This window comes from Sciurus carolinensis, chromosome 4, assembly GCF_902686445.1.
Source record: "Sciurus carolinensis chromosome 4, mSciCar1.2, whole genome shotgun sequence".
NCBI classification, from domain to species: domain Eukaryota; kingdom Metazoa; phylum Chordata; class Mammalia; order Rodentia; family Sciuridae; genus Sciurus; species Sciurus carolinensis.
Window position 1 is genome coordinate 167,207,666 of NC_062216.1, and position 27,521 is coordinate 167,235,186.

At 56.8% G+C, this 27,521-nt stretch overlaps 3 protein-coding genes and 1 long non-coding RNA gene across 9 annotated transcripts in view; 2 read left to right on the forward strand and 2 right to left on the reverse strand.

Moving 5' to 3' along the window:
- Positions 1-475, reverse strand: part of Pla2g6 (phospholipase A2 group VI) — a 50,068-nt gene extending 49,593 nt beyond the window's left edge. For 2 of the 3 annotated variants that reach the window (XM_047549621.1, XM_047549618.1), the window contains exon 1: positions 425-439. The gene's annotated coding sequence lies outside the window, so the exon portion shown is untranslated. Of the gene's footprint in view, positions 1-424 lie in introns of all 3 variants that reach the window. The other variant, XM_047549623.1, reaches the window with a different exon arrangement.
- Positions 476-605: 130 nt separating this feature from the next.
- Positions 606-5,032, forward strand: LOC124982643 (uncharacterized). The gene is made up of 2 exons (XR_007108328.1): positions 606-902; positions 4,812-5,032. It is a non-coding gene; the product is annotated as an uncharacterized LOC124982643 (long non-coding RNA).
- On the reverse strand, positions 4,131-7,446 carry LOC124982641 (uncharacterized). 2 transcript variants are annotated; one of them, XM_047549633.1, is made up of 3 exons: positions 7,087-7,446; positions 6,252-6,745; positions 4,131-5,707 (listed from the first exon to the last, which is right to left on the reverse strand). In XM_047549633.1, exons 2-3 carry the CDS (start codon positions 6,383-6,385, stop codon positions 4,954-4,956), a joined length of 888 nt encoding a protein of 295 aa, XP_047405589.1. In that variant the 5' UTR covers positions 6,386-6,745; positions 7,087-7,446; the 3' UTR covers positions 4,131-4,953. The 2 variants fall into 2 exon arrangements, with proteins under 2 accessions (XP_047405589.1, XP_047405588.1); XM_047549632.1 differs by having other exon boundaries at positions 6,252-6,810.
- A 6,031-nt stretch (positions 7,447-13,477) lies between these two features.
- On the forward strand, positions 13,478-27,058 carry Maff (MAF bZIP transcription factor F). Of its 3 annotated transcripts, XM_047549636.1 has the most exons (4): positions 13,478-13,495; positions 13,744-13,859; positions 24,833-24,896; positions 25,336-27,058. In XM_047549636.1, the coding sequence occupies exons 3-4, from the start codon at positions 24,861-24,863 to the stop codon at positions 25,792-25,794; spliced, it is 495 nt and encodes a 164-aa protein (XP_047405592.1). In that variant the 5' UTR covers positions 13,478-13,495; positions 13,744-13,859; positions 24,833-24,860; the 3' UTR covers positions 25,795-27,058. The 3 variants fall into 3 exon arrangements, with proteins under 3 accessions (XP_047405592.1, XP_047405590.1, XP_047405591.1); XM_047549634.1 differs by lacking the exons at positions 13,478-13,495; positions 13,744-13,859 and adding an exon at positions 16,331-16,568; XM_047549635.1 differs by lacking the exons at positions 13,478-13,495; positions 13,744-13,859 and adding an exon at positions 16,825-17,334.
- Positions 27,059-27,521: the final 463 nt, after the last annotated feature.

A 27,521-nucleotide genomic window follows, 5' to 3' on the forward strand; every position in this document is an offset into this window, starting at 1 on the left:
GAAGAAAATCGGGAGCACTTAGAAGGGTACAGGAAGGAAACTGAGGACAACCAAAGGGTCCCAGGTGGGAGCTAGAGGCTGCGAGGGTTGGGAGGGGACGATTCGGGAAGCTAGGGGTGATGAGGGAGGCACAAGGAGGGGACTGGGATACTGAAGAGGGGTCCAGGGGTGAGACCGGGGTCCCCTTGAGAGCACAGTTGGAGACAGTCAAGAGCGGTCACAGGAGGGGAGTTGGGGAGGTCGGGGGATCAAAAGACGGAAGCCAGGGGCACTGGGCGGTTGCATAGGGATCAATGGAGGACATGCCTCAGAATCGGAGGCCCCAGGACGGTCCCAAGGAGGGTCCAGGTGGAGACCTCGGAGCCCGGGGTGCCGAGGAGGTTAGGGAAGGCCCCGGGCCCCGCCCCGCTGCGCCGTCACTCACCTCGGCTTACTCAGCACTCTGCCTCCTCCCACTTCCGCAAACAAACGCGTGCCCGACCACGTGACGGCCCGACCGCGGCTCTCCGCCAATCACCAGAGTCCGTGCCGCGGGCCGTCGCTGCGGCTCCGCCCCCGCGCCGCGATCCCGGCGCTCGAGGACGGGCGGGGGCGGGGCTCCGCCATCTTGAATAACTGCCCAATGGAAGGGGCTCCCGTCGCCGAGGGAGGACGGGCTCTCGCCTGGAGCCAATTCTTGGCGGAGGGGTGCGGCCATGTCTGTGCCGGGCGGAAGGCCCTCGCGAGGGCTAGTTGGAGGACATGTTGAAGAGGGGCAAGAGCCTTGTCCCTTTCCTCCCTGCCCCGCCCCAAACATCCCGGGGCGCCCGCTGAACTCGCGGCTCCGGACGGCTCCTAAAGATAAAAATAAAGCCAATGGAGGCACGGGCGTGACGGGGAGGAACCTGCGCTGATTTTGCCAGGTACTCCCAAACTAGGATTGCCAGATGTAGCAAATAAAAAAATAGGGGACCTCCAATTAAATTTGAATTTCATGTAACCAACAAATATTTAGTGTACGTAAAAATAATATAGCATAAGTACAGCATAGTGCTAAAACTTTTTCTGACAACCCTACTCCAGGCAAATCTCGGAAAGCTTTTAGCACTTGGGTAAATGATCTCAGTGAACCTGAGAGAGAGGTGGGTGCAGGAATACCCCACGGCGATGTGTGTTGTGACCAGAAAGAACTTAGTCCTTGTGCCTGCGCATAGTGGGGTTTCAATGATAGGCAGTTATTACGATGAACAATGCCAATGGTGAGGTTGTGTGCTTCGCCTAAGCAGGCCCTTTCCCGACTCCAGCCCACCAGACTCGGTTGGACTTTTACTTTCCCTGATAATTCCCCTACCCTAGAACTGGAGGTGTCTGCCAGACTACTCTTTGTCCACTCTGAGCAGTGTAGCTGCTGGTGTTATCCTAGTTCATTCAAAGATAAGCGCCCAGACTTGAGCAGCAAATACAACCTGTTCCACAGGCTTAGATAAGATTCTATGCAGGTTAATAAGGCTAACTATAGTAACTAATATTTGTACGGAGCTTTATCAGTTACAAAGTGACTTCATCTCCATCTTCTATGGGTTGTAGTAACTCTTGTCCCTATTTCGCAGATGGGGAAACTGTACCCTTAAACCAAGATTTAAAATTTACTCAAGCTGGGCCAGGTTGTGCACACCTGAAATCCCAGTGGCTGGGGAAACTGAGACAGGAGTTCAGAGCCAGCCTCAGCAACTTAGTGTGGCCCTAAGTAACTCAGCAAGACCCTGTCTCTAAATAAAATATTTAAAAAGGCTAGGGACGTGGGTTCAGTGGTTAAGCGCCTCTGGGTTCAGTCCCCAGTCCCCTGTCCCCCCACCAAAAAAAATTTTTTTTTCAGCTTGGATCTGAGAGAACAGGATGAAGACTTAGAATTCTCAGTGAAAATATCTTGCCCTCCACACCCCAACAAGTGAAGTTTGGGTGATGATAATCAGAGAGCTTGCAAAAGGCCAGACTTTGCACCCACGACCATGCAGTCTGACCTAAGAAAATCAGAAAGGTTAATAGGATGAGTCCTGTTCTTCAGTAAACACCCACCCTGTGTTCAGAGTGGCCTGAAAGGCAAATTTGGCAACATAGACACAAGCTGAATCTGAAATGCAGAACAGGCCAAGAAAGTCTAGCTCAGGAAGACTTTGTTTCTTTGGAGACAAAGACCAATTTGAAAAACAGAATCTCAGTGCCTGATGTACCTAAGTGTCCCTTCCCAAGTTATTCTTGGTGGAAACTGTTAGGTGAGTGGGAAATCAAGAGCTGGAGTACACGGGATTACTAGGTAGCACTGAACAAGCAAGGTCAAGGGAAGAGCAAGGAAATGCAAGGAAATGTACTCTGCTGAGTTTCTGCTGGGCTTTGCATTGGAGATGTTAGCAGCCCAGGTCAGAGAACCCCTGAAGGGCTGTGCCAGGCCCTACAAACATCAGAGAGCAAGGTCTCCGCCCTCTGGGTCCAGAGGCTCAGACTAGACCAAGCCGCCTCCCTCAAGGAAGTAGCTAACATGCTCACAGAGCAGTCTTATACCTCTTGCCCTTCCGATTCTCACAAAGTCCCTGAGAAATAATACTACTATCCCCACTTTTTAGATGAAGAAACCGAGGTTCCATGAAAGGAAAGGATCCCCAGAAATGCGTGTTGATGAGAGGCATCATCAGAGTCAGGACCTGGCTTGTCTTTTCTGTACTGACTGCCAGACAGGCCAAGTTCCTGGTGCTGAGAAAACTGCAGAGAAGGGAGTCACAAAACCCCTGCCCTCCTGGGGCTCACAGCCCAGCAGGGAAAGCAAACAAGAACAGTGAAACCTGGAGTGGGTTTTGCTACAGTCTTGGCTGAGGTGTGCTGAAGTCAAAGGTGGGCTTCCAGGTCATGTGTTTCGAGGGTCATGGCCCCATCCTTCCATCCTCTGCAAATTGAACATTTCTATAATTAAAAAGTTGGGGGAAATACATACTGCGATAGGGATAATGAATGCTATGGGGGAAAAGCAGAGAGGAGACTTGGGCGGGTTGTAATTTTTGTTCTTTGGGGGGTTTGTTTGTTTGTGGGGTTGGGGAGGGAACTCCTGGAGCCTGCTAGCAAGTTCTGTGACCCTGAGACACACCCCAGTCCCTGCAGTTTCCATGGAGTGATCAGGAAAGGACCCACTGAGAAGGGAGACCTTTAAATAAAGACATGATGGAGCTGAGGGAGGGAGCCAGGTGGATTGTCTGAAGTATGTTCCAGATGCATGTGCAAAGGCCCCGGGCAGGAGTTGGCCTGGCTTGTTTCAAGAAAAGCAAAGGAGATTGTTGTGGCTGGAGAAGAGTGGGTGAGTGGGAGCTGTCATGATTTGGATTTAGACTGTCCCCCAAGGGCTTGTATGTTGAAGGCTTGGTCCTCAGTGTAGCCATGTCCAGAGTGGGGCCATGGGGAAGTGATAGGATCGTGTCAGCTATAACCTCGTGGGTGGATTACTTCACTGACGGATTCACAGCTGAATGGAGAGGGTGGAAACTATAAGTGGGACCTAGTTAAAGAGAGCCCTGGCCCCTTTCCCTCTCCCTCGCTCTGTCTCTGTCTGTCTGTCCCTCCTCTGCACCCCATTCCTGACCTCCATGAAGTAAGCAGCTTTGCTACACCACAGCCGCCCTATCATGATCTTCTGCCTCAGCACAGATGACCAAAATCCAGAATCAACACCACCAAGTAATGTGGATTGAAACCTCTGAAACTAGGAGCCAAAATAAATCTTTCCTCCTTTAAGTTGTTTTCCTCAGGTATTTGGTCACAGTGACAGAAAGCTGACTAATACAAGGAGCATAGTAGGTAATGAGGTCAAGGAAATATAAGAGGTGGGGAGTGTCAGATCTGTAGGACATTGTAGACCATTTTAAGACTTTGGCCAGGCTTAGTGGTGCACACCTGTGATCACAGTGACTCGGAAGGCTGAGACCGGAGGATCCTGAGTTCAAAGCCAGCCTCAGCAACAGCAAGGTGCTAAGCAACTTGGTGAGACTCTGTCTCTAAATAAAATACAAAATAGGGCTGGGGATGTGGCTTAGTGGTTGGGTGCCCCTGAGTTCCATCCCCAGTACCCCCCCAAAAACAGACTTTGATTTTTCCCTCTCAGAGAAATTGGGAGCCATGGAATGTTTTATAGCAAAGGAGTGATTGAATCAGACTTGTATTTTAACAGATGAGGTCTGTTCCATGAGAATGGACTGTAAGGACAAGGCAGAGACCAGGAGACCAGTGAGGAGGCTGTTGCAGAAATGTAGATGAGAGACAATGGTCTGGCCAGCATTTCATTTAGTCATCACACCAAGGGAACCATGACAGCCGAGCTGGTGTGACCATAGCATGTGCCACGGGTAGAAGTCATCGCCTGGAGGCATTTACTCTTCTCTGGAGAAACTTGTACATCTGCACTTCCTGCAACGTCAGACTCGAGTGCCACTGACAGAAATTATATAGACTAAGGAACCGGAAACATTTCTATCTGGCCCTTCACTGCTTTTTTTTTTTTTTCTTTACCGAGCACTGTTCTTAAATTGGGTTTCAAAGGTTGAATAGGAGTTTGCTGACTGGATTAGGAGAGTAAGAACATCCTAGGTAGAAGGAGCCCTTGCCTACCACTATCTTGAGATTGTGAGGCTTGTTGGGGAACATGGAGGTGTAACAGGGTCCACTTCACCTTTTCAATATAGCTCTGGGACTTATTTTTTAAAGGGACAAGTTTTCCTTTTCCTCCTCTCCCTCTCCCCTCCCTAACCTGGGTTCAGGGAACAAGATGACCCTGAGCGCTCTGTGCTCCACAGGAAGGAGAGGCCTGCTGAGGATCTAGGAAGTGAATCTCTCCCAAATTAACAAGCGAATGTTCAGGACTCCGACTGAGACACGCCTGGAATGTAGCCTTTGAAGAGCGCCTTTAAGAGCCCCTGCTCCTCCTGATGCGCAGAATCACAGCCTCCAGGACAGGAGTCCCTGGTCTTCTCCTTTGCTAGCCAAGCAATAAAACTTCTTTTTCCTTTTTCTCAAACCCGTGTCCTCATTATGGAATTGGCATGGGGGACAAGGACGGAGCTTTCGGTCACAGAGGAACTGAGCATTGCCATTGTGGGAGCAAGAGAAGCCACAGGGGCCACCGTGAAGGGTCTGGAGCGCCAGGCTGTGGTGGCAGACCTCCTGCTGGCCGTGGAGCCCCAGAAGGGCTGCCCTGGGGAGAGGCGACGGGATGGCACAGAGGCCACAAGGCTGCTGTGTATGATGACGGTAATCCCGGGGCTTCCGAGGGGCCACTGGGTCTCGTGCCCTCTGCAGCAAGGAAGCAGGTGCAGGCGACCCTGAGCCCCGAGGCAGCAGCCCCCGCACCCCCTGCCCCAGGGGAGGAGGAGTCCCCACCCTGGCGCACGCTCGGCTCAGGGACTCCCAGGACAGGCTCAGGCGGGGCGGGGGCGCTTTGCAGAGGCACCAGCTGAACCTGCGCCCTGCAGCTGGGGAGGCGGCGGGAGCTGAGCGGAGGGCGTCGGGGCCTGGAGGCGGCACAGGGCCGGGGCGGCAGCGGGCTCGTGGGGCGGTCAGCTCTCCCTGCCCCAGCAGACCCCGAGACAGCGCCGTGGGACAGGAAAGGGTGACTTTGGCTGTCCGGCTTGCGGGTTCCAACCCAGGATCCAGCAGGCACGTCGGGTTTAGGTCTGGGAGGGGCCCACACGCCCTGTGGCAGCAGAGGAGGAGGCAGGAAGTGAAAGAGAAAGTGGGGGGGAGGCGGGGGTCCCACTGTTCCGCCTGGGAAGCCCCCGTGACCAGAAGCCCCACTGGGCCCAGCTTTTCTTTCTTTCTTTTGGTACCAGGGATTGAAGCCAGGGGCGCTTAACCACTGAGCCACGTCCCCAGGCCTTTATTATATTTTATTTAGAGACAGGGTCTTGCTGAGTAGCTTAGGGCCTCGCCAAGTTACTGAGGCTGGCTTTGAACTGGATATCCTCCTGCCTCAGCCTCCCGAGTCGCTGTGATCACAGGTGTGCGCCACCACGCCCGGCTCAGCAGTTTCCACCACCTCCCGGCTGTGCTAAGCTGGGGACCAAGCCTTGGACACATGGGCCTTTGGGGGGACATTCAAATAGTGTTCCCTTCCTTCCTCCTCTTGGGCTTCTCGTCGGCGTTATTTACAAAGTCCCCACCACACGCATGGCCTCGCCTGGGTAGTTCAGGGACTACAGAGACCCCTCTTCCTGCTCTTAGAATTCAGACGGACTCACCTCAAGTCCACAGGCCACTGTGACTGTACAGGGACGCCACGCGGTCTCCCTGGCATGGTGCTGGCCGTCAGCTCTCTGTGTCCGACAGGACACTTCTCACAACAGCAGGGAACAGATGCTGCTGAAGTGCCCATGGACCAAGAGTGGACAAGAACGCGGTCCGCGTATACAGTGGGACACGGGTCAGCCAGGGCAAGGAGGAAAGGCTGTCATCTGAGACGAGAAGGGGACTGGGGGACGTCACATTAGACGAAATGAGCCGGTCCCAGAGACAAAAACGGCGTGACCTCACCCCTGTGTGGATCACGGTCGCTGCGATCGAACGTCTCTGTCCTCGGCTTCAGGTGTTAAACCTGCTCACCAAGAAGACGGTGTCCACTGAGCCTTCAGGAGGAGATTAGGTCACACCCGCTCCCCCTCAAGAAGGGATCGGTACCCTCACAGGTGAAGCGGGAAGCCGGCTGTGGTGGCGCACATCTGCAATCCCCGCTGCTCTGGAGGTTGAAGGAGGAGGATCACAAGCTAAAGGCCAGCCTGGGCACCTTAGCCTACCTCAAAACTAAAAAAAAAAAAGTTTTTATTTTAGCTCAATAGCAGAGTACTTGCTTGGCACACACGAGGCCCTGGGTTCAATCCCCAGGACAACACAACGACAACAACAAATGAAAGAGGCTTGAGGGCCCCTACCTGCCCCCTGCTGCACCCCCTCCAACAAGCCCCTGACTCTGAAGCAGAAAGTAAGCCCTCACCAAATACCAGATCTGCTGGTGTCTTGATCTGGGACAGACTGATGAGCCTCCACAACCGAGAGCAAAAATCGCTGCTTGGAAATTACCTGGTCCAAGGTGTTTTATTATGGAGGTTCAGGTGGACTCAGACAATGTTCATGAACATGTAGTCGAAACCATGAAGTTCCAGTGCGTTGCCCTCCAGCCTGTAGCAGGCAGGAGAGTGGAGAGAACGGTGCAGTAACAAACAGCCCCTGGATCTCGGCTCGGCGCGAGTTGATGTCTCTGTTCCCTCTGTGTGTCCAGTGTGAGGAGGGGCAGAGTCTCTGTTTATTGAGAGGCCAAGGAGCACCTCCCAACACGGACTTCCATGACCACTGTGGCAGGGAGGAGGGACTGTCTGCGATCAATCAAGTCCTGGCTCTTAAAGCTCCTTCTCAGAAGCGACACACTCTTCAGCTTTTCATTGGCCAGAGCAAGCCCCACGTTGTACCTGACTTCAAAGGAAGTGGGAAATGCGGCTTTCCCGTGGGGCCAAAGGAGGGAGGAACCAAGATATCTGTGAAATCCCTCGTGACTTCCACCTAATTGACAAGGTGACAGGCTGTCTGTGATGGCAGAAACCCCGAGCTCAACAACTACAACACGTGCTCCCGTCAGTCCTCAGCGTAAAGCTTTCTCCAATGACACAAATAAACTTGGCCTGGCAATAGGAATGCGTTTCAGGGCTCTCTGGCAGGGGAATTGATCGGAGAGGGCCCGGGTTCTACGGGAGCAAGAAGACAGATCCCAATGAGTCAGACTCTCGGTGTGACAGAAACCAACTCGACACCAGTGTGGGTGAGTAAGCAAACATTGGAACGTGACCAGAGAATCTTCCAGAATCCCAGGAGGAGGGACCCGCCAATGGTGGAGGCGTCAGGGTGAAGCTAGGTGGGCCTTACGTGGCCTGTCTTTTTGCACAGACACCTCGTTCTTTCTCTGGCTTCTTCTGCCCAGGAAGGAAGGGCACAGTCCCTCCCAACCCACAGCACTGGCAGCCGGAGCCAGACTGACCTTCCCCCCCTGGTTCCCAGCGGGAACCCTAACCGAGCAAGCAGGCAGTGCGCCTGCCCCTGAGCATCGGCTCTGGCCAGGGATCGGGAGCTGAGACTGGCTCAGCTGGGACCGTCGGCTCTGACGGCCCTGTGGCAGCTGAGCAGGGCAGAGCCACCAGGAGGAGAGTAGGGACACATGAGCCATCCAGTTGCCTCTGGGCCCCAAGGAGGTGATGGGGGCCGGGGAGACACCTGGAGCCTCAAGAGTCAAGAAGGGGTGGAAAGTCCTGGACGATGGCAGGCGGGAGGCATCGTGAGTGAAGCGGCAGAGCGGGGAGAGGTGCTGAGTGTGAGCGCGCTGCACCAGGGGCAGCCCAGGCCGCCTCAGCCGCGTGACCTGCTTGCTGTGCTGGTGGCCCTCATTTGGGTCCCGGGGGCTCCTGCAACTGCCTACCATCGCGCATTCCCAAGCAGGCCACATGGACTTGTTCCAGGGATAATAAAGGGGAATGGCAAGGATCCCGAGAGTAGAGTCGAGAGTCGGAGAGATGGCCATCAGACAGCCGGGGGCCAAGCGACCTGGCAGGAGGTGAGCAATGCCCCCGTCCTCCCTCCGGCTCTGCCACGCCTGACCTTCCCTCTCCAGCCTAGGTCAAGGCCCCAAGGTCAACCTCCCCACTCATCCAGCTCTGCCGAGCACATGCCAAGCCCTGGGCAGACACGGCCGACACAGAAGTGAGAAGAACAGGATCCCTGTCCGCGGAGAGCTTGTGGCTTAAGGGAAGAGAGCCATCAAGGCCCGAGGGAAAGCACTGCTGCCACGCAGGGACGCGCCCCACGCATCCTACCAGGCGCCAGGAACCGGGGCCAGCAGGGCGGCCCGAGAGCCATGCAGGCTGGCAGGGGGCTCCAGCGGGGCCTCTGCAGCCGGAGAGACAGGGTGCCCGTGAGGACAGAGGTCCCGTGGCTGCAGGTCCACATGGAATGAGAGTGAGGACAGACAGAGGCCAGCTCTGGGAGCCCCTGGAAGCTCCGCGCGGCATGAAGGCGATGGGGAGCCATGAGGGCTGTGGCGAAGAGGAGGGGCCAGGCCCAGGTGGGGCTCAGGGGGCCGCGCTCTGCGCACTGGGGTTAGAACCCAGGGCTTCTCACGTGCCAGCTATACCCTCAGTCCAGAAAGCTATCTCTGCATGGAGTCTGGAGGTAGGGAGGCTGGGCAGGAGGCTGCTACAGTTGTCCTGAGGAGAGATGCCACAGCTTGAGCAGAGATCGTGGAAGAGGGAAGAGGAGAGGACAGAGAGAGAGAGAAATGGAGGAGGTGGGGTCACTGAGGACACGGGAACCAGGGAGGGGATGGCTGAAGCTTGGTGGCCTGGTTTCTCTCTAGAGTGGCTGGGAAAGGTGGTGTCACCCATCTGTCAGAGCCACAAGGGGGCACAGGTGGGAGGGTGACGCTGAGTTCCCTTTGACAATGTTGAGTTGTATGGGCCAGAAGGGCAGGGGAAGTGAACCTAGGCCAGGGGTGACAGTTGTGAGCAGGCAATAGAAATCTTGGCATCATCACGTCTCACAAGATAAAAGGGCAAAGGCCAAAGCTGAGTCTCACTACTAACTAGAAGGTCCAGGGAGACCAGGGATGGAGGCCAGGGATAGAGGCCAGGGATGGTGGCCAGGGATGGAGGCCCAGGATAGAAATGAGGGATGGAGACTGGAAGGCTGAGGGGAATTCAGACTTTAGGATCCAAGTTTTAGAAAGCCTGTTTCAAAAAAGGAGGGAAAATATGGGCACGGAGACACATGCCCATTAATCCCAGCTACTTGGGGGATGGTGGGTTTGAGGCCATCCTGGGTAACTTAGCAAGACTCTGTCTCAAAATAAAAAATAAAACGGGTTGGGGACACAGCTCAGTGGTAAAGCACTTGCCTAGCATGTGTGAGGCCCTGGGGTCAGTGTCCAGTACCCCAAAAAAAAAAAGAGGAAAAAAATTAAAAATGAAAAGGAGGGTAAATTGCAACTGGGTCGTGTGCTCAGGACAGAGAGAGAAGGGCTGGACCCGACCTGGATTTAGCAACAGAGAGGTCCTCTGTGGGGCAGCGCCCGGCCAGGAGGGGTCCAGAGGGAGGGGTCCCTCCCGAGGAGGGAGCCGAGATGTGACAGGGGAGAGGGAACAAGGGGTGGGGCTGAGGAGAGGGACGAGGGAAAGGCAGGGTTCGGGGTTCAGGGGTGACTGCCAAATGACAGCCACTTGGGAACATTCCAGGGGTGAGGGACAGGGGCCGGCGTGAGGGCCCAGGAAGGGGCAGAAGTGGGTCGGGGACAAGACAAGGGACAGCTTCTAAGGGACTGGGAGAAGGGGAAGGACGGGCGGCCGGAAGCCGAGGCGGGACCTGTCCGAGGGCCCGGCCCGCTGCCTCTGGAAGGAGCTGCGGTGGGCGGCGGATGGAAGGCAGGACCTGGCAACCGCGTGGGCCAGTGGGGCTGGAGGGGACCAGCTCTTGAGGGCCACCTGGCAGTGCCCAGCGGCTGTACTGAGGTGGTGGCCGCAGCCCTGAGTGGCAGGAGGGGGCAGGACGGCAGCGCGCAGCCTACGATCTGACAAGCCGGGCCTGGAACGGGCTCGGACGGGGCCTGGCCATCGTGCAGGCCGCCGCGGGCAGCTGCCGGACCTGAGGCCGGAAGTGGCCTGCGGGAAATCCCTCAGCGGCCCTCAGGTGAAGGCCCGAGGCAGACTCCGAGGCGGGGCAGGCCGCTGCCACACCGCCCTGGGGTCCGCGTCAGGGTGTGCGAGCACACGTGGGTTCTGAGTGTGGACTTGGGCCCCGGGCCAGGGGGACCTGCAGGCACACACACACATCCTAAGCGCACAACTCTGAAACGCTCCTGGTTCCCAGCATTTCAGATTCGGGACACAACCTGTCCGCTGGGGCTGTCAGGGGGAAAAGGCTTTAGAGGGGACAAATGACAGGAGAAATGGGAAGGGAGGGGCCGGCAGAGTAGGGGCCCTGCCCCGGTCAAGAGGGAGACATTCGCCTGGCTCATTCAGCGCGCGGTGACAATCGTTCTAGTTGATCAGTTATTGTCGTCCATCTCTTCCTGACCCTCACTGACAAACCAACTTCGTCCCAGGTGCGTGTGGGAAGAAACTAGGTATCCACAGGCCTCTGTGGCTTCCAGAGGTCCCTCTCCCGGCAAAGCCCCGTGGCTTATCCCTGGCGGGGGCAGCAGCACACCCTGGCCGGCCCCTGAAGCTGAGCCACCGAGTTCAAGTCCTCCTCTGCAGGGACGCGTGGCTGGATATCGGCCGGTTTCCTCACCTGGCATCATGGTCTCCGTTTCCTCATCACAGCAGGGCGATAACCCCTACCTGCTCCTGTGCGGGGCGGAGAAAGGCAGTCGGGCGCACAGAGCAACACGCCTGGGGACCCGGCACTGGTCCCAGGGCAGCTGCTGACCCACGGATCTGCCCGTCTCCTCAGTTCTGAGCTGGTGACCATTAGTGTGCCCCTGTCCCCTCGCCCCTCACCAGGGAGGCTTTGTGAGAAGGGAAGATTGAGACTTCTCGACACTGACACCTCACGTGTCAGACATTTTTTTTTTTTTTTTCCTGGTTTCTTGGCAGTGAGAAAAAACAGCGAGTAAAAAACTATAAACTACAAACAGGTCATAAGCACAGAGCACAGAGCCGGGCACAGAGGAAGTGCCTCATCAACACTGTGATCATTATTATTAGATTAATCATTATTAATTACCAGTAATAAGAAACTGCAGTGGGTGGAAGTGTCCTGAGCTGGGCAAAGTGCCCAGCAGTGCTGAAAGGGGCCCCTTGGCTCAGCTCTGGCGGAGGAACCCATGGAAATGTGGGACCCAGCCCCGCGTTGGACGTCTGCAGTACTGAGGGTCCCAGGGAGCCTGAGGGGCCCTGGGACAGGAGCCCCTGGGGAGTCTATCTCAGGGTACCAGAGAAGATCCACAATGGGGAAAACACACCTATGTAATATACATCCCTCCCCCGCCCCCAGTGCTGAGGCCCAAACCCAGGGCCTCCTGCGAGCCAGCCAGCGGCTCTGCCGCCAAGCTGCATCCCAGCCCCCTGACCGGCAAGATTAAAGCCAGCCCTGGCTCTCCTCCCAGGAGCCAACTTCTGGCTGCTTCCATCACGGGACATGCTGCAGAGGTGACCTTTGTCTGAAGCAAGTCTAGCAGGGCTTCGGGTTATTTGGAAACCACTAATGGTCTTGCATTCCCAGCCTGCAGATGGGGAAACTGAGACCTGGAGAGAGGCGCCTCCCCTCTCCCCATGGACTCAGTCAGGCGTGCAAATCTGGATTGCGAAGGTTGAGCTTGGGTCACTGAGTATCAGACAGGGGCCATGCCCTCCTCTAAGGACCAGAGTCCTGCTGGGACTTGGCTGGGCACTATTTGGGTGGTTTGGACCACCCGCCCCCAGCCCTGGCCAGTAAACAGGGACCAGCAGGACCAGTTACACTTCTGTGGGGTCGGACAGGCAGAGGGCGGTTCTCCTCTAGAAACTGGCAACCAGCCCCTCCCTGTTGGTGGCAGGTGAGGTCTCTCTGCAAGGTGAGGTCATCCCTTACTTGGTGTCACTAAAGTCACTCACCCCTGGGAGAAGCAGGTTTCTCCAGAGGAGTGTCTCAGGGAACTCTAGAAACACTCTGTCGACCCCATATAATTGATCCTTTATTACACACCCAGCACCCGCTGCCAAAGGCTTTTAAGTGTGAACAAATTGCATTGTTTCAGAGCCGGAAGTAGGTGCTATTAGGAAGCCCAGGTTACAGAGGACAGGGAGGTCAGCTGGGGAGGGGCAGGTCCAGGTTGCACCCTTCCCACGAACTTGAGTCCCTGCTTACAGAAGTTTTTCATCATGATATCATTTCAGATTTAAAGAATAGAAAGTATAACAGAGCATTTCCTTTGTACTACCCCCCGGTGTCTACAGCAGGCTTAGCTGCAGCTCATTTCCCTGCGGCTCTGGAGGCTCAAGGACTAAGCCTGGTTGGTTCCTTCGCTCTCCCTGGTTTGCTGATGACCACCTTCTGGCTTGTCCTCCCTGGGCCTCTCCCTGTGTGGGCAGCTTGGGCATCTCTGTGTCCAGACTCTGTCTTCTGATAAGGAGACCCGCCGATGGGATTAGACCACCCTTTCGCTTCCTTAAGAGTCACATGCTGAGGTGGGGGGGGGACTTCAACAGATAAATTTTGGGGGACACATTCCATCCCGACACTATCTCCATTTTTTTTTTTTCTGAACCACTTCAAACGCAGACCTGAGGTCACTTTGCCCCTAAATAGTCCAGTGTGTCACTTCCTGAAATCAAGGACATTCTCCTACACTTACCCTAACTTTTTTCTTATTTTTTTCTCCTACACTGCCACGGATCAACAAAACAAGAACACTGACAGCCATATGATGCCATTACCTAATCGACGAACCACAGACTCACTTGTCCCATTACAGGTGAGAAAGAGAGATGAGTTTGGTGCTGGGGATTGAACTCAGGTGCTCTGTCACTGAGATATACATATATATTTATATTTATATTTTTAGATGTTGATAGACCTTTGTTTTCTTCATTTATTTTTATGTGGTGCTGAGAATCGAACCCAGTGCCTCACACATGCTAGGCAAGCGCTCTACCACTGAACCACAACCCCAGTCCCTCCAGCCCTTTTTAATTTTAATTTTTTTTTTTTTTTTTGAGACAGGGTCTCGTTAAATTGCTGAGTCTGGCCTTGAACTTGCCATCTTCCTGCCTTAGCCTCCTGAGTCACTGGTATTCCAGGCCTGTGCCACCATTCCTGGCTCTTCATTAACTTAACTGGTAATACTAACTTTAGTCTCTTAGTAAAGGTTTGGATCTGCCAAATTTCCCCAATGCAGAGTGATTATTCTCCATCCATAATTGATAATTGTCTTGTGGGGAAACATCTTGAAACTATGTAAATACCTTGCTTCTCATCCAATTTTCGTACGCACGGATGACTCCCGCGGCAGTCCATTACTCCCATGGTAGTAATGGTCATTTTCCTGATGTCATGGTCCTGATGGTCATTTGCTAATGCCATCACACCTTCTGTTTGAGAAGGCCCCCTTCCCCTTGGTTTGTTTATGTATTTACATCCACATGGACTCACAGATTTTCATCTTATTCAATAGGTTATAAGTCATTATTACCACTACTTATTTCGATGCTGAAATGGTCCCAAATTTGGTCAGTGGGAAGGAACTTTTAAATACAACATGACATGGCATCTCTTGACCTTGACCAGAAAAGGAGCCACATCTGTGGGAAGCAGTCCCTGCATAATGAAGTCCTGATCGCCTCGTTCCTCCAGGCCGAGGACAGGAGCACGGGCTCTGGGCTGCATGGTGCCCAGGAGTGCTCTACAGGTCTGCCGAATTCATTCATTAGTTGAGTACCTACTATGCACCACAAGTTCCACAAGTTCTTGAGGAGCTTGTGGAAAATGGGTGACAGAGATGATAGACAAGTCACACATGTGTTGTTCCTAGAACTGAGGACTTTTGTGCCCGGAGAGGTAACTCCAATTGCTCTCTTAGCTGTGCAAGCAGAGGGCAGTGTGCAATTGGTTTGGGTGTTATTCTGAGCGCTAGAGAAAGCTGGCTCAACATCCGGTCGCTTGGGAATGAGTGGGTCAACTGCATTGGAAACCCCTGGGAGGTAAGGGATAGATGTCACAGTGCCAGGCGGACCAAGGATGGGAGGCAGGAAAGCCTAGCAAGGACCCTGAGAATCTAGTTACAGTGCATCTCGGGAAGGAGCCTTGTGGCCCTACATCCGGTGCAATAGAATAAGCAGTGATGGGAACGAGTGTCACAGAGTGCTGGCTGCTGGAGGGACAGCACTTCAGGCAGTGAGAAGAGTCACAGCAAAGTAAAGGAGAATGTGCTGACAGCCTTCTCCCATGCCTCCCAAACTTCCTCACCTGGGGTCTCCCAGCAGCGCCCCCCACTCACGAGGCTGTGGCCCTCCTTGCCGGTGAGGGTGTACCTCCAAAATGCCTGGACCAGGACTCAGACCTGGATGCACATTTCAGTCCTTGTACTTCCTGACTGAGTGACTCTAGCCAGTCTCACTAGGTCGACCAAAGTGACCGAAGTCTCAGCCCCCACACATTATTCCTTCCACATGCATTTAGTGTGGCCCTCTGTCCCAGGCACTGCACATGCTGTAGTGACAAGATAGTCAAGGTCCTGCCTTCCTAACGCTTCATTCTGGTTGGGGAAGACGGACAATAAAGCAAATGCATAGACTAATACCCTAGAGAGATATTAAGGTAACACAAGAATAAATTTCAGAGGTGAAAACTCCTTTAACCAAGGAGTCAGAGAAGGCTTCTCCAAAATGGTGACATCTGAGCTGACCCAAGGGAGGGAAAAAAAGCCAGGCAAGTGAACAGAAGAGGACACAGCACATGCAGAGAACCTGTGGCAGATGAGCTTGGTGCTTTGGGGGAACAGGCCATGTGGCAGACACAGTGGCAGAGGTGATGTCAAAGAGTTGCCTAGAGGCCAGATGGGTAGGGCTCTATAAATCTCCTGCCTTAGCCTCCCAAATAGCTGGGACTCTGGTGTCACTGGGCCCTGTAACTTTGACTAGTACATGAAAGCCTGTAGGGATTTTAAAAAGGGCTGGGGACATTGTGCAGTAGTACAGTGCTTGCCTCACATGCACAAGGTCCTGAGTTCCATCCCCAGAAGAAGGAAACTGGGGACAGGGCGATGGCCTGACATGGTTCCATGCAGGACTGTTGGAGGTAGGGCTGGTCCAATATAGGCTTTGGAGACAGAGGGTTGTGCCTGGGGGAAGCGCGAGGTAGGGCTGGCGACCAGGAGTTGAATTTTGGTCGTGTTGTGTTTGCAGTCCCATCCGACACCCGCGTGCAAGTGTGGACCGAATGGGCACTTGGCTTCGACTCGGAGAGGGTGTGTCTCTGGAAATACAAATCCGGGAGTCAGGCACCTAGGGTGCCTTTGCAACCACCGTGCTGGATGATATCATCCAGGCAGAGAGTGTCGGTCGAAAGAAGAGGCCCGGACCGTCGACTGTCAAATGGAGCCAATGACACCTCCACCCACGCGGCTCTCCCGAGGGGTCACGTGAACACATCCTTGGACCCTTGGAACCCAAGGACCCTGGCGGCGCAGAGCCTGCGGTGGCCCCGGGGTCGGGGCTGGCGGGGCCGGCGGGGCGGGGCTCGGGCGCTCTGCCGCGGCCGGCGGGGGCGGCTCGGCGCTGACGTCACCGCATGACTGGGTTTTTATGAATGAAAGGAATCCTGTGAGTGAGTAATTCCGGGAAGCTCGCTTTACAACTCCGCGCGGCCCCGGCCCCCTGCGCCGCTCGCTCCACAACAAAACTCCGCGCCGCGCTCCCTGGAGCCCGGCTCCGAGCGGCCCGCGCTTCTGGCCGGAGGGGAGACGGACCCAGCGCGGGCCAGGACAGCCGCCGGGACAGCGGCGAGACGCGCGCCTGCGGAGGGCGCCAGGCCTCGCGGGCCGAGAGGCGGTGAGAGACGCGGGTCGGGGACCCGGACGGGACGGCGCGCAGGACCCTCGGGCGGCAGGGCTTCCGCGCCCCGGTGGTGCCTGGCGGGCGCCGGGGCCGCTCCGTCGGTGGCCCTGGGTATCCTTCGCCGGGTCGGCGGGCGCGGGGCAAGGGGACCGGAGTCTGGGGACACCGAGACGCGGCCGGAGCCAGCTGGGCGGGGCGCGGTGGGGACGGGCCCCTTCCCCGGCGCCGAGGCGGCGGAGCGGGAGGAAGGGGCCGCGCAGGCGGGCGGCGGCGGCGGCGGTGCGCACGTACGTGACTCGGAGAGAACAGCCCCTGGCCGGGTGCCCGCGGCGCTGCGTGCGCGGTTTGTTTACGTCCGAGGGCGGCGGGCGTGCGTGTGTTCCCTGGCCAGCGTCCTGGTATCCTGCCCGGCGGTGTGTGCGCGTGTGTGTGCGCGCGTGCGCTCCCTGGAGCCCGCTGCCAGCGGCGTGTGCCCTGGAGGGTGTGCCCCAGGGTGACCACCCGGGTGACCACCGGGGTGAACGCGGAGTGAGGTGTCCAGCAAAGGAAGCGGTCACAGGGTCTGGGAGTTCTCGCCGCGCCGCCCCCTTGCCACCAGCCACCAGCCACCAGCCAGGACTGCCCAGCCCCTGCCCTCCGCGGGGTTTCCCAGGACCGCAGGCATGTGACTCCAGTGTTTGTCCCCCGCCCAGGCCCGCGCCTGCAGCCACAGAGTGGGGCGGAGGTATCAAAAACCCCACCCAGCTGAGCTGGGGGTGAGGTGAGAACGACCTTTATCTGGTTTCCTGGACCAGGCAAGAGAGTGGGGTTTCCTGGACCAGGCAAGAGAGTGGGTTGGAGCCCAGATTCCTGATTCCAGGTTTTTGGGTTCCCTGGGGAGGGCAGACCCTTGGGACTCTGGACTGACCATCCTCTCAGTCTCAGGAGAAACAGGAAGGGCCAGAAACCCCACGGGAAAGGTGGAGATATGGAAGGATCCCAGGCTCCGCCTGGTGGCTACCCTGGCTCCTTGGGTTCTGGAGGCTGTACCCGCTGGGTCGTGGAGGATGGGGCGGAGCTGGTCCACCCTCCTGGTAGTTTCAGTTCACAGGTGGGACTAGTTAGACTGGGCCCTTGCATGAACTGCCAGACCCCAGAAGTTAGGTAAGGACCTGGGCCAGCTGGTAGACATGGAGGGTCGTCCCTCACCGCCCCTGTAGGGTCAGTAGGCAGTGGGGATAGGTGTTCTTCCTGCACGAAGGGTTGGTGGGAGGGGTGGAGCCGATCTAGCCCCACCCACCTACCATCCCTGCAGAAAGCACCTGTTCAGTCTGGCAGCCTGCAGAATGTGGAGGCTGAGGCCCCCTTGGTCCTAAGTGCTTCCTGCCCTCCTCCCCCAGGGCTCGGGAATCACAGGAGGGCAGCTGAGTTTGCTGGGGTGAGGAACTAATGATCAAATTGAATCTTGGAGCCCTGGTGAGCTCTGCTTCCACAGCTGGGAACCCCCTACCCCCATCATGTTCCTACCTGAAGCAGGAACTAGGCAACTCGCTGGTGGCAGGATGACAGGGGAACAGGGCGATCCCTGTTTCCACACGCAGTCTATTTTCCCAGGCAACTGTAGGAGAGAGCAGAGCCAGGGGGTGTCAGGTGGGATTTGAGTAGGGACTTGCAGCCAGGAGCGTAGGAATCTGGCAGGCAGGAGCATCTTCGGGGCTCAGCAGGAAACATCCCTGGTAGGGTTCAGGGTCAGGGGGTGAGGGAAGTGTCTGGTGTGCTCAGTCACAGACGGAAAGTTAGTATTGAAAGGTTCTTCCTCCCTGGAATCTCCCCTGGGGATCCACTAGGGCCCAGGACCCAGTGGGTCCCTCGCTGATGCTTTTAGTCGTGCATTGCCGCTGGGCCCTGGGGGAGATGGACAAACCAGTTCCAGACACTGCCCCCGGAGCTTACAGCCACGCTCTGGAAACTGCAAGAAAGAGCCACAAACTATGCAAAGCCACAGCGGAGATGGGTGGTATGCGGGGACGTCACTCTGGTTTGAAAGTATCTGACAGTGCTCGGACTTAGCCAGGAAATCTGGGCAGGCTTCCCTGGGGAGGTGACTAGTGAGCAGAGCCTGGTGGAGTGATGATTATGAAGCCCTCCAGGGCAGGGGCTGATTGCTTCAGAACAGAGCCCAGCACAGAGCCTGTCACACAGTAGGTGCTTCTTGGATGTTTACTGATTGGATAAATGAGCACAGAGTTCATGTCCTTGAAGGATTCCATGACACATGGAGAAAAGGCCCAAGAACCCCAGGGAGGCAGGAAACCAGGGCATAGGCTGTGGAACTCTTAAAACCAGCACATCCTTTAGAGTTCCACACACACACACACAGTCCCTTTGTCTCTTTTGGGAGACGGTAGATTGGGGAGGTCTGCTGCTCGCTGGTTCCTTCCTCATTAAGCGTGATCCTGGGAGAGTGGAGGAGACCGGTTGAGGCCCCAGGGACCCTCTGGCTGGGGGAGAGGCTGGCAGCGTAGCATTTTTAAACATGCCAGACACGTCAGGTTTGTAGTTTGGGGTCAGCAACGAGCCCTCTGAGGTGAAGGTGGGCAAGACTCAAGGCCAGGGCGGGGGCGGCTGTGCTTCTGGTCCAGACGGAAGGGAAGTGGCCAAGGCTGAGATGGCATTGTGTTCTGGTGCCTCTGCCCCGGGCCACCTGCGCCACCGATCCCCCCCCTCGGGTGGTCTTGGAGATCCTTTCTGAGCAAGGATTTGGCACTCCAAACTCAGAGACGGTGGTTCTTGGTTCTTGCCAGAGGTACCCTAAGCTCAGGGAAACTAGTCATGTTGGGGACCTGAGGTCCAGAGCGATGGAGCCACACACCTGAAGCCACGCGGCCGCAGGGCGAGGGAGTGGGCTGCGGAGCCGGGGTCCTTTCCCAGGCCGCTCTTCCCGCCGCCTCCCTCCCTCCCAGCTGGGAGGAGGCTCCGCCAGCCCTCGCTCACTGGCTGCCAAGAACCAGGAAAACACATTTTTTCCCTCTGTCCTCACAGAGCAAGCAAGAGAGGGGTCAGCAGCCAGGGAGGAGCCTGTGCCAGTGGGTGGGCCTGTCTGTAGGGTGTCTCTGCAGTGGCCTGGGGGCCAGGCAGGGTGTGCGGGAGGGTGTGTGGCCTCCGCCTGGGCAGCGGTCTACCCAAGAGACAGCTCACCGCCTGGACCTCCAAGGAGTGTTGGGAAGCTAGACCTGGAGGCCCGCTCTGCTGGCTTCTGGGGAAGAAGAGCAGCAGCTGGAGAGGCAGGGTCCCAGGTTCGCCTGGTGGAGGTGGAGGACCCGGGTCTCTTGGCCTACGTCCTGGAAGGCCTGGCCGCCCTGGAAGCGGAAAGCCCGGGGCCATCGGAAAGTTCCCAGACTTTGCCTGTGCAGCTCCCTCGCTGCTGAGCTCAGACATTCCTGGGCAAACGTGGGTGCCTCAGCGAACAACCAGGATGCGGTCGAGGGGCTGAGGCCAGGGCAGGAGGGACGGGATGGAGGGGAGGAGGGAGCAGCCGGCTCAGAGCCTTCTTGGGCCTAAGAGTCCTCAGACCCACAGCCAGCTTCGGGGTATCCAGGAGACAGCATGTGGCCCACTCAGCCTTGGCCTGCTCTGGAGGGCTGTGTTGGAAGGACTCTGAGCTGTGTCCAAGCTCAGTGGAAAACAGCGGTGTCGAGAAAGTCAGGGACTGTGTCTCACCTCACTGGGGGAAGTGCTGTGATTGGTCCACGGTGTCGGTGCTGGGAGTGGAGAAGGGAGGGGTGATGTGGGATGAGCCAGCCCTGTGCACCCACTGATCTCGTCTAGGCTGCTTGTGTTTTATACATGGATACTGTTATGATCCTCCCCACTTTACAAATGAGGAGACCAGCTCCCAGAGAGGAAAACTGACCTGGGTGAGTGACCAGGCTATGCGACCCAGGTTCTGTACTAAGCACAGCACCCAGTACTCAGCACCCAGCACCTAACAGGCTCAGTTAACCTGCTCCAGGATGGGCTGTTCCTCTCCCATCGGGTCTCCATGTAGCCCATCATTCCACACACCGGTTCCCCAGGCAATCGGCGAGGGCCTGGATACTTCAGTGCCACTTGACCAGCTTCCTCATAGCAGGCCTAACAAAATCTTGGCATTTCAGGGCAGAGTGGGCCTTGGAGACGGTCAAGTCCAGCTCCTCTGTGTAGGGGTAAACAGGACGCAGGGAAAGGCCGCCTCACAGTGACCTCCTCCATTGCCCTCTCTGCGGTCTTCACAGAGTCGTCAGGAGGGCCGGGGATGCAGTGGTGTGAAGGGATGAGGATTCAGTCCTGGCTCTTATAGGCTTTGGAATTCCTCTCTCTGCTTGGGAGGCAGCCACTCACCTGCTGTGTGACTTCAGGCAAATGATGCCCCTCTCTGGGTCTCTACCTCCCCTTGGACAAAATAAGGAGGTGGAGCCAAATGACCTGTAAGTCTTTCCTGCAGTTCCCTGTGTGACCCTGGCCAGCGGGGAGGTGCTGAATCAGAGCCTGACCCCAGTGCTGGCTGTGGGCCTGAACCCTGCTGGGTAGCTCCTCCTGTTCACAGTTATACCACTTGCTTCCACACAAACCCCAGGAGGCAGGTATTGTTCTCTTCCTACAGATGGGAAAGTGAAGACCCAGAGAAGCTGAGCAGCTCACCCAAGGTCACACAGCCTGGGGAACTCGGGGATGGGACTGAAACTCAGGCTTGCCTCTGACCACACCCCTTTCTCTGTTTCCCTGATGTATGTAGATGGGGTCCGACTGCTCCCCTCCCGTCTTCCTGGCCTCTGTAACATCTCCATCAGTGGAAGCAAGGAGGCAGTGGAGAGGAAGAGCTGGGGACAGGCCCCGGAGGTTTCCACTAGGCTGGGGCTGGGGACTCAGTTCCACACTGACCAGCTGGGCAGCTGCATCAGAGACTGCCCATCCCCCTCTGCGCCTGCTCCTGTCCCGCAGGGCCCTGCGCTGGGTGGCCTTAAACCCTTAGGGCTGACTCAGCTCATCGATGGAGAGACCACAGGAAACCCACCATTCTGCCTTGGGGGCAGCTGCGGGGAGGAGGGTGTCTAATGAGGCCTGGGGCTCAGGAGGGCTTCCTGGAGGAGATGTCGGGGCCCATGGCAGATGGATGAGCAGGAGTCTGATGGGAGAAGTGGGCAGGAGGGAACAGCAGAGCGTCACGAGGTAGGGGACAGCCCAGAGGAACAACGTGGGTGGGGGGAGGAAGCGAAAGAAATTCCTCGTGGCTGGAATGCAGAACGGGCCCTGTGGTGGGAAATGGCCCGGGCTGGACGCAGGGTGCTGCGTGGGTGGGCCTGGACTGTGTCCCAGGATCAGAGGAACCTGAGAGGTGGCTTGTCAGACTCACCTGCTGGAAAGATCCTCCCTTGCTGTGGGGAGGGGGCGCTGAGACCAGCGGGAAGCGTGCTAGGACTCCCCGGGAATGCAGCAGGGACAGGTGACCTTTCAAAGAGGCTGTGTGGCCAGTGGGACTGGTAAGCAGCAAGTGAACATCCCCAGCTAGGGTCCACGTGAAGCAGGGGGCCGGCACTTTCGTCGGATTTGTCCAGACAGGAGGGGTGGGCAGGGCCTGACCCCGGAGGGTTGGAGGGCCAGAGCCAGGCCCAGCCTGTGTTGGCAGGGCGGGCTGCAGCTCGGGGTCCACCCTATGAAGCAGACCTTGCCTCTCTGCCCACCCAGGAAGCCCAGGGCTGCCAGGGCCTTCTTAGTTGTGAGGAGAACTGAGGCTTTGAGGCCTGCAGGAAGGCACCAGTCCAGTAGCGGCTACCCAGTCTGCCCAGGGACAAGCCCAGTTAGTGCCCAGCAGCCCCCAGGCAGTTGGGGAAGCTCTCCTGAAACAGGCCCCAGCTTCTCAGGACACCACCAGAAGCCTGGTGGCTCTCAAGACCCTCCCAGCCCCAGGGCCACAGTGGCCGCCTCTGCCAGAGGAATCTCTTGAAAAGCCAACTTCCCTTTTCTGTCTACTCCTTCCTTCCCTCTGAACTGCCAGACCCCTGACTGCGTGGGCCTGCAGGCGCTGGGGGTTCCCAAAAAGCCCTGAACTGTCCCCACCTCGGCCTGAGTCACGCTGAGAATTCAGGGATGGCACCTGAGCATGCGCTCTGGCCAAGCGCTCTTCTAAGCCCGGGGAGGCCGGGCGCTCTGGGGGAGGCAGACACTGGACTAATACATAAAATGCCTGTGAGTAATAATCTTAAATCGAAAGCGCTGTGAACACAGGCAGGGGAGGGAGAAGGGAGAGCGCGTGCGTGGGTGTCTGCCATGCTGGGGGCTCTGAGTTGGGTGAACGTGAGACCTGAAGAGACCTAAGGGTCTGCGCAAGCTTCGTGGCTACCAGTGGATACTCACGCCAGGCAGAGGGGGCAGCCGCGCAAGGGCCCCGGAGGAGCGCAGTGTGCTAGAGGAGCCACCAGGAAGCGGCCCAGCTGGTCAGAGGCGATTGTGCCGGGCACATCGGGCAGTACCCGTGGCCATTGTGATGACCTGGTTTTACTCCCAGTGAGGTGGGAGCCCTGGGAGGATCCTGAGACTGGCATGAGGTGATCTGATTAACACCCAACTACGCTGTGTCACCAAAGGGGAAAGCAAACACAGAGAGGGTCACATACCTGCCAGAATCCCATGGTAGTCGAGGGGACCCCTCCAAAAGGCCCAGGTATGCCTGGTACCAGGTCCATGCACTTTCCATTTCTCTGCAGTGTCCCCAGGAGACCCTGGACCTTGCCAGAATGTGTCAGAGGCTGGGCGGACCCATGAGGTCGGCCCCACAGACAGCTCAAGGATCCAAAGCCTGCCTAGCTTTTGCCTCCTGCTCTCCGCCCGTCTGGTTCTTGCTAACGACAGTGCATAGGATGCCATGCCTCAGATCACAAAACACCTTCCTTTTTTGTTCTTTGCTCCTTACCACCTTCCCCTCCTCAGGGGCATCGTCCCACGAAGACACTGAGGCTCACACTAAAGCAGGGAAAAGATCATATCAGCAGGGGACAGAGAGGATCACTGCTTCAAAGGGCTATGGTCCCCTTTGGGAAATGGTCCCCTTCTCCAGCCAAGAGTGATGGCCGCTGACTTCTCAAATGTCCCCTCCATAAGTGTTTTGGGTTTTGTACTAGGGCTATAATTGTTTAAATATTGAGACAGGGAGGGTCTCACTAAGTTGCTGAGGCTGGTCTTGAACTGTGATCCTCCTGTTCACCTCCAGAGGAGGTCTCCTTGCTGGGATAGCCAGCACACCTGGCCCTCCACGAGAGTTTTATTCACCTCCATTTCCCAAGGCCCAACCATGTGGCTGGCTAACAGTAGCCGCTTGACAGAGTTGTTAGAGGAACATTCTGGTCTGCAGGGAAGGTACAGGCCTCATGGTCCCCCACCAGTCCAGGGTTGGCGTCCCCATCTGCCCAGGGATAAGCTGAGTGAATGCCCAGCAGCCCTCAGGCAGTTTGGAAAACTCTCCCAAAATACAGGCCTGGACGAGGGTGGTCTAGGAAGGGGCCTGGGACATCGCATCTTGTTGAGGTGCTGACTGTACTTTGGAGAGTCGCTGTAGACATGTTCTGTGCACGAGTTTCTTGGTTTTGGTTTATTGTGTGGTCCTGGGGTGGACTCCAGGCCTGGAGCATGCCAGAGAAGTGCTCCACCCCTAAGCTGCACCCTAGCCCCAGGTTGCTGTGCACTGTTTCTCTGTAAGTTATGCTTCAATCAAAGTTTTTAAAAACAACAAATACACATGTGTTGGCCCCTCGTGGAAGAAGGGCCAGTGGGAGGTGCCTGTTTATTGAGTGCCTCCTGTATGTCAATGTCTGATTTGGGCATACCAATGGAGTGGTAAGGCAGGCCACGGCTCTACCCTTGTAGGCTCACATTTTGGTGGAAGAGGTGTGGGAGGGAGACAAGCCATAGACCCGGGTTGGAACCAAATAGAACCTCACAAGAGGTGATTTTTAGGAGGCTTGATAAATGGAGTTAATGATGTGGCAAAAGGCTGCGTTTTAGCCAGGATGGTCAGGGAAGAGCTCTCTGAGGAGATACCACTGGGCAAAGACCTAGATGATGTAGAGTCACTGTGGGGAGGAAAAGGTAAAGCAGTAAGTGCAAAGGCCCTGAAGCTAGAATGATCCATTTAAGAAGGCTGGAGCCTTGTGGTCCGAGGAAGGTGCCAGTTTCACAGGACCGAGTCTGGGTTTTACTCTGTGTGTGAGGGAGGACCCAAAAGTGACTTTGCCCTCCTCTCCTAGGTCTGCAGCTCGGAGGGCACCTGCAGCCATGTCTGTGGATCCCTTATCCAGCAAAGCCCTGAAGGTAAGGAGTCTGCCCACACAGCGCCTCCACGTCCTAACTTCCCCTTCCCTTCCCGGCCTCCCCGAGGGTGGGTGGCTCCGCAGGCATCGGGGTTTATGGTAGCACTTCTGGTGGCACGGGGCAGGTCTCTTCCCACTCTGGGCCTGCTTCCCCATTGAGAGGTGCTTTCCGGGCCGAGTCTGGGACTTGACGCTTGGTTAGTTCGGCCGAGCGCTGGGGTGGCCTCCTTTCGGTTCCATACTGGTTTGGCCTGGTCTCCCCTTCCGGATTCCTGCTCCCCTTCAAGGGCCTGGATGAAGTCCAGCCACCGCCTCTGCGGCCAAGGCAGTGACGGAGGGGAGGGAAGGGGGAGGAGAGGGAAGGGGGAGGGGAGGCCCGTCCCCAGCGCGGGTCGCGCCACGGGCCGGAACGACTCGGGCCGCGGGTTCCCCTGCCGCAGGTCAAGCGCGAGCTGAGCGAGAACACGCCGCACCTGTCGGACGAGGCGCTGATGGGGCTGTCAGTGCGCGAGCTCAACCGGAACCTGCGCGGGCTCTCGGCCGAAGAGGTGACGCGGCTCAAGCAGCGGCGCCGCACGCTCAAGAACCGCGGCTACGCCGCCAGCTGCCGCGTGAAGCGCGTGTGCCAGAAGGAGGAGCTGCAGAAGCAGAAGTCGGAGCTGGAGCGCGAGGTGGACAAGCTGGCGCGCGAGAACGCCGCCATGCGCCTGGAGCTCGACGCGCTGCGCGGCAAGTGCGAGGCGCTGCAGGGCTTCGCGCGCTCGGTGGCCGCCGCCCGCGGGCCCGCCGCGCTCGTGGCGCCCGCCAGCGTCATCACCATTGTCAAGTCGGCGCCGGGCCCCGGCCCCGGCCCCGCCCCCGGCCCGGACCCCGCCCCCGGCCCGGCCGCCTGCTCCTAGTGCGCGCCCCGCCTCCCGCCCCGCCCACCCAAGCCACGCCCCTCCGACCAGCTCCTCTCCCAAAGTGCCTAGGCGCCGCTTCTGTCCCCAGGCCCTGTTTTTCTGCGGACACCAGTCCCAGTGGTGAACACACATTCCCTTCCCAGGCTCTGTCTTCCTCTTGCAGTTCCCCAAACTGGGACCTCATGGCCCTGGCGAGGGACAACTTTGCTAGGTGGCGGGGGCGTCGGGGTCTGGCGTCTCCCTACTGAAGTTCGGCCTTCTCAGACTGCGGGGAGTGGGATATGGAGCCGGCTTGAAGTTCACGCGAAGAGGGCACGAATTGTGCCAGTGTCCAACCCTGCTAGGATTTGGGACTAGGTATGGCCCTGTGAGTGACTCGCTAGGCTGTCCAGCTGGGAGGCTGCCCTGAAGAGACCTCTGCTTTGATTCCGGGGCGTGCCCGGCTTTGCAAGGCTAGGAGGGGCATTAGAAATGGCGAGGTGGAGCAACTGTTCAGTGGACAGGACATTGCCACAGCCACGTATCACTTAGTGGCTGAGCTGGAACCAAAAACTGGGACTTCTTATTGCTGCCCTAAGATTCCAGCTATGATTTTCAAGGGGACATTGAACAGGGACTGAAAAAGGTGACAAGAGGGCCTCCCTGGCCTGGGGAACAGTTCTCTGTAAGAGAGGGAGAGAGGAGGTGACAAGGTGGAAGAGAGGGAAGGAGCTGGCCTGATTCCACACGGGCTCCCCCTGTAGCCAGGGTGCCCTGGAGCTGGCTAGTCCAAGAGAAAGGGGACAAAGGAGGTGACCACTATGGCAGATAGGGAGACAAGGAGACAGATTCAGTCCCAAAGCCTGGAGTTGGGGTCCTTGGAAGGATGGACCCCTTCAACCTTTGTATCCTCTGTGGGGTGGGGGCTGGCTACTGCCCTTGTTTGCGGTCCTCCTGGAAAGCTGGCCCCCCAACACTGTATGCAGCCACCCCACCCCACTTTTTATTTATTGCACAAATCTAAGTTATTCTCCCCAGCCAGAGCCCAGCTCTTGCTCCCTGGGAAGGGCATGTGGCCCTGAGCTGGACTTTATATTTTATACCTGCAAATAAATCACATTTTATCTATATTTAGGGAAAGCCAGATGGCAATAACAAAAAAATGTTTTTAAAAAATTGCCTGGCCCCCAGAACTTATTTATTTTCTGACTTACAGTGAGCATTATCTGCCTTCTGTATTTTGTAGACTTTCTGAATAAAGTCAATTCTCTTTTTCCACCGAGAAGTGTATGTCCTGGGCTGTTGCATGTGTGTTCTGAATAAGCAGCCCGAGATGGGGTGCTCAGGGCCCTTTCGGGGGTGGGAGGGTTAGCCCCCCAGCCACGAGCTCTTGCTCACAGACATGGGAGCAGGAGGGAGCAGGAACAGAGGAGAGCAGTGCCAAAAATGTGTACCTTCTACCTGGTTGCCTAGAGCCCAGGACCCTCCTTGGGGTAAATTCCTGGTTTCAGTTATCTTCCTAGCACTTTTATACCAAGGTCTGATTTTCTTTGACCAAGTCAGATTTTTTTCCCCAGTTCTGGAAGGCACAGGGAGGCAAGACGAGCGGTGGCTTCCTCAGTCCCAGCCTACAGGACTAAATCTTACTCCTGGGTCTTAGGCCCATACCAACTCAATCAGCCAGGGTTCCTAGGGTCCCCTGAGGAGGGGAATGGACTGGTTGTAGGGTCAGGGGAGTCAGTTTG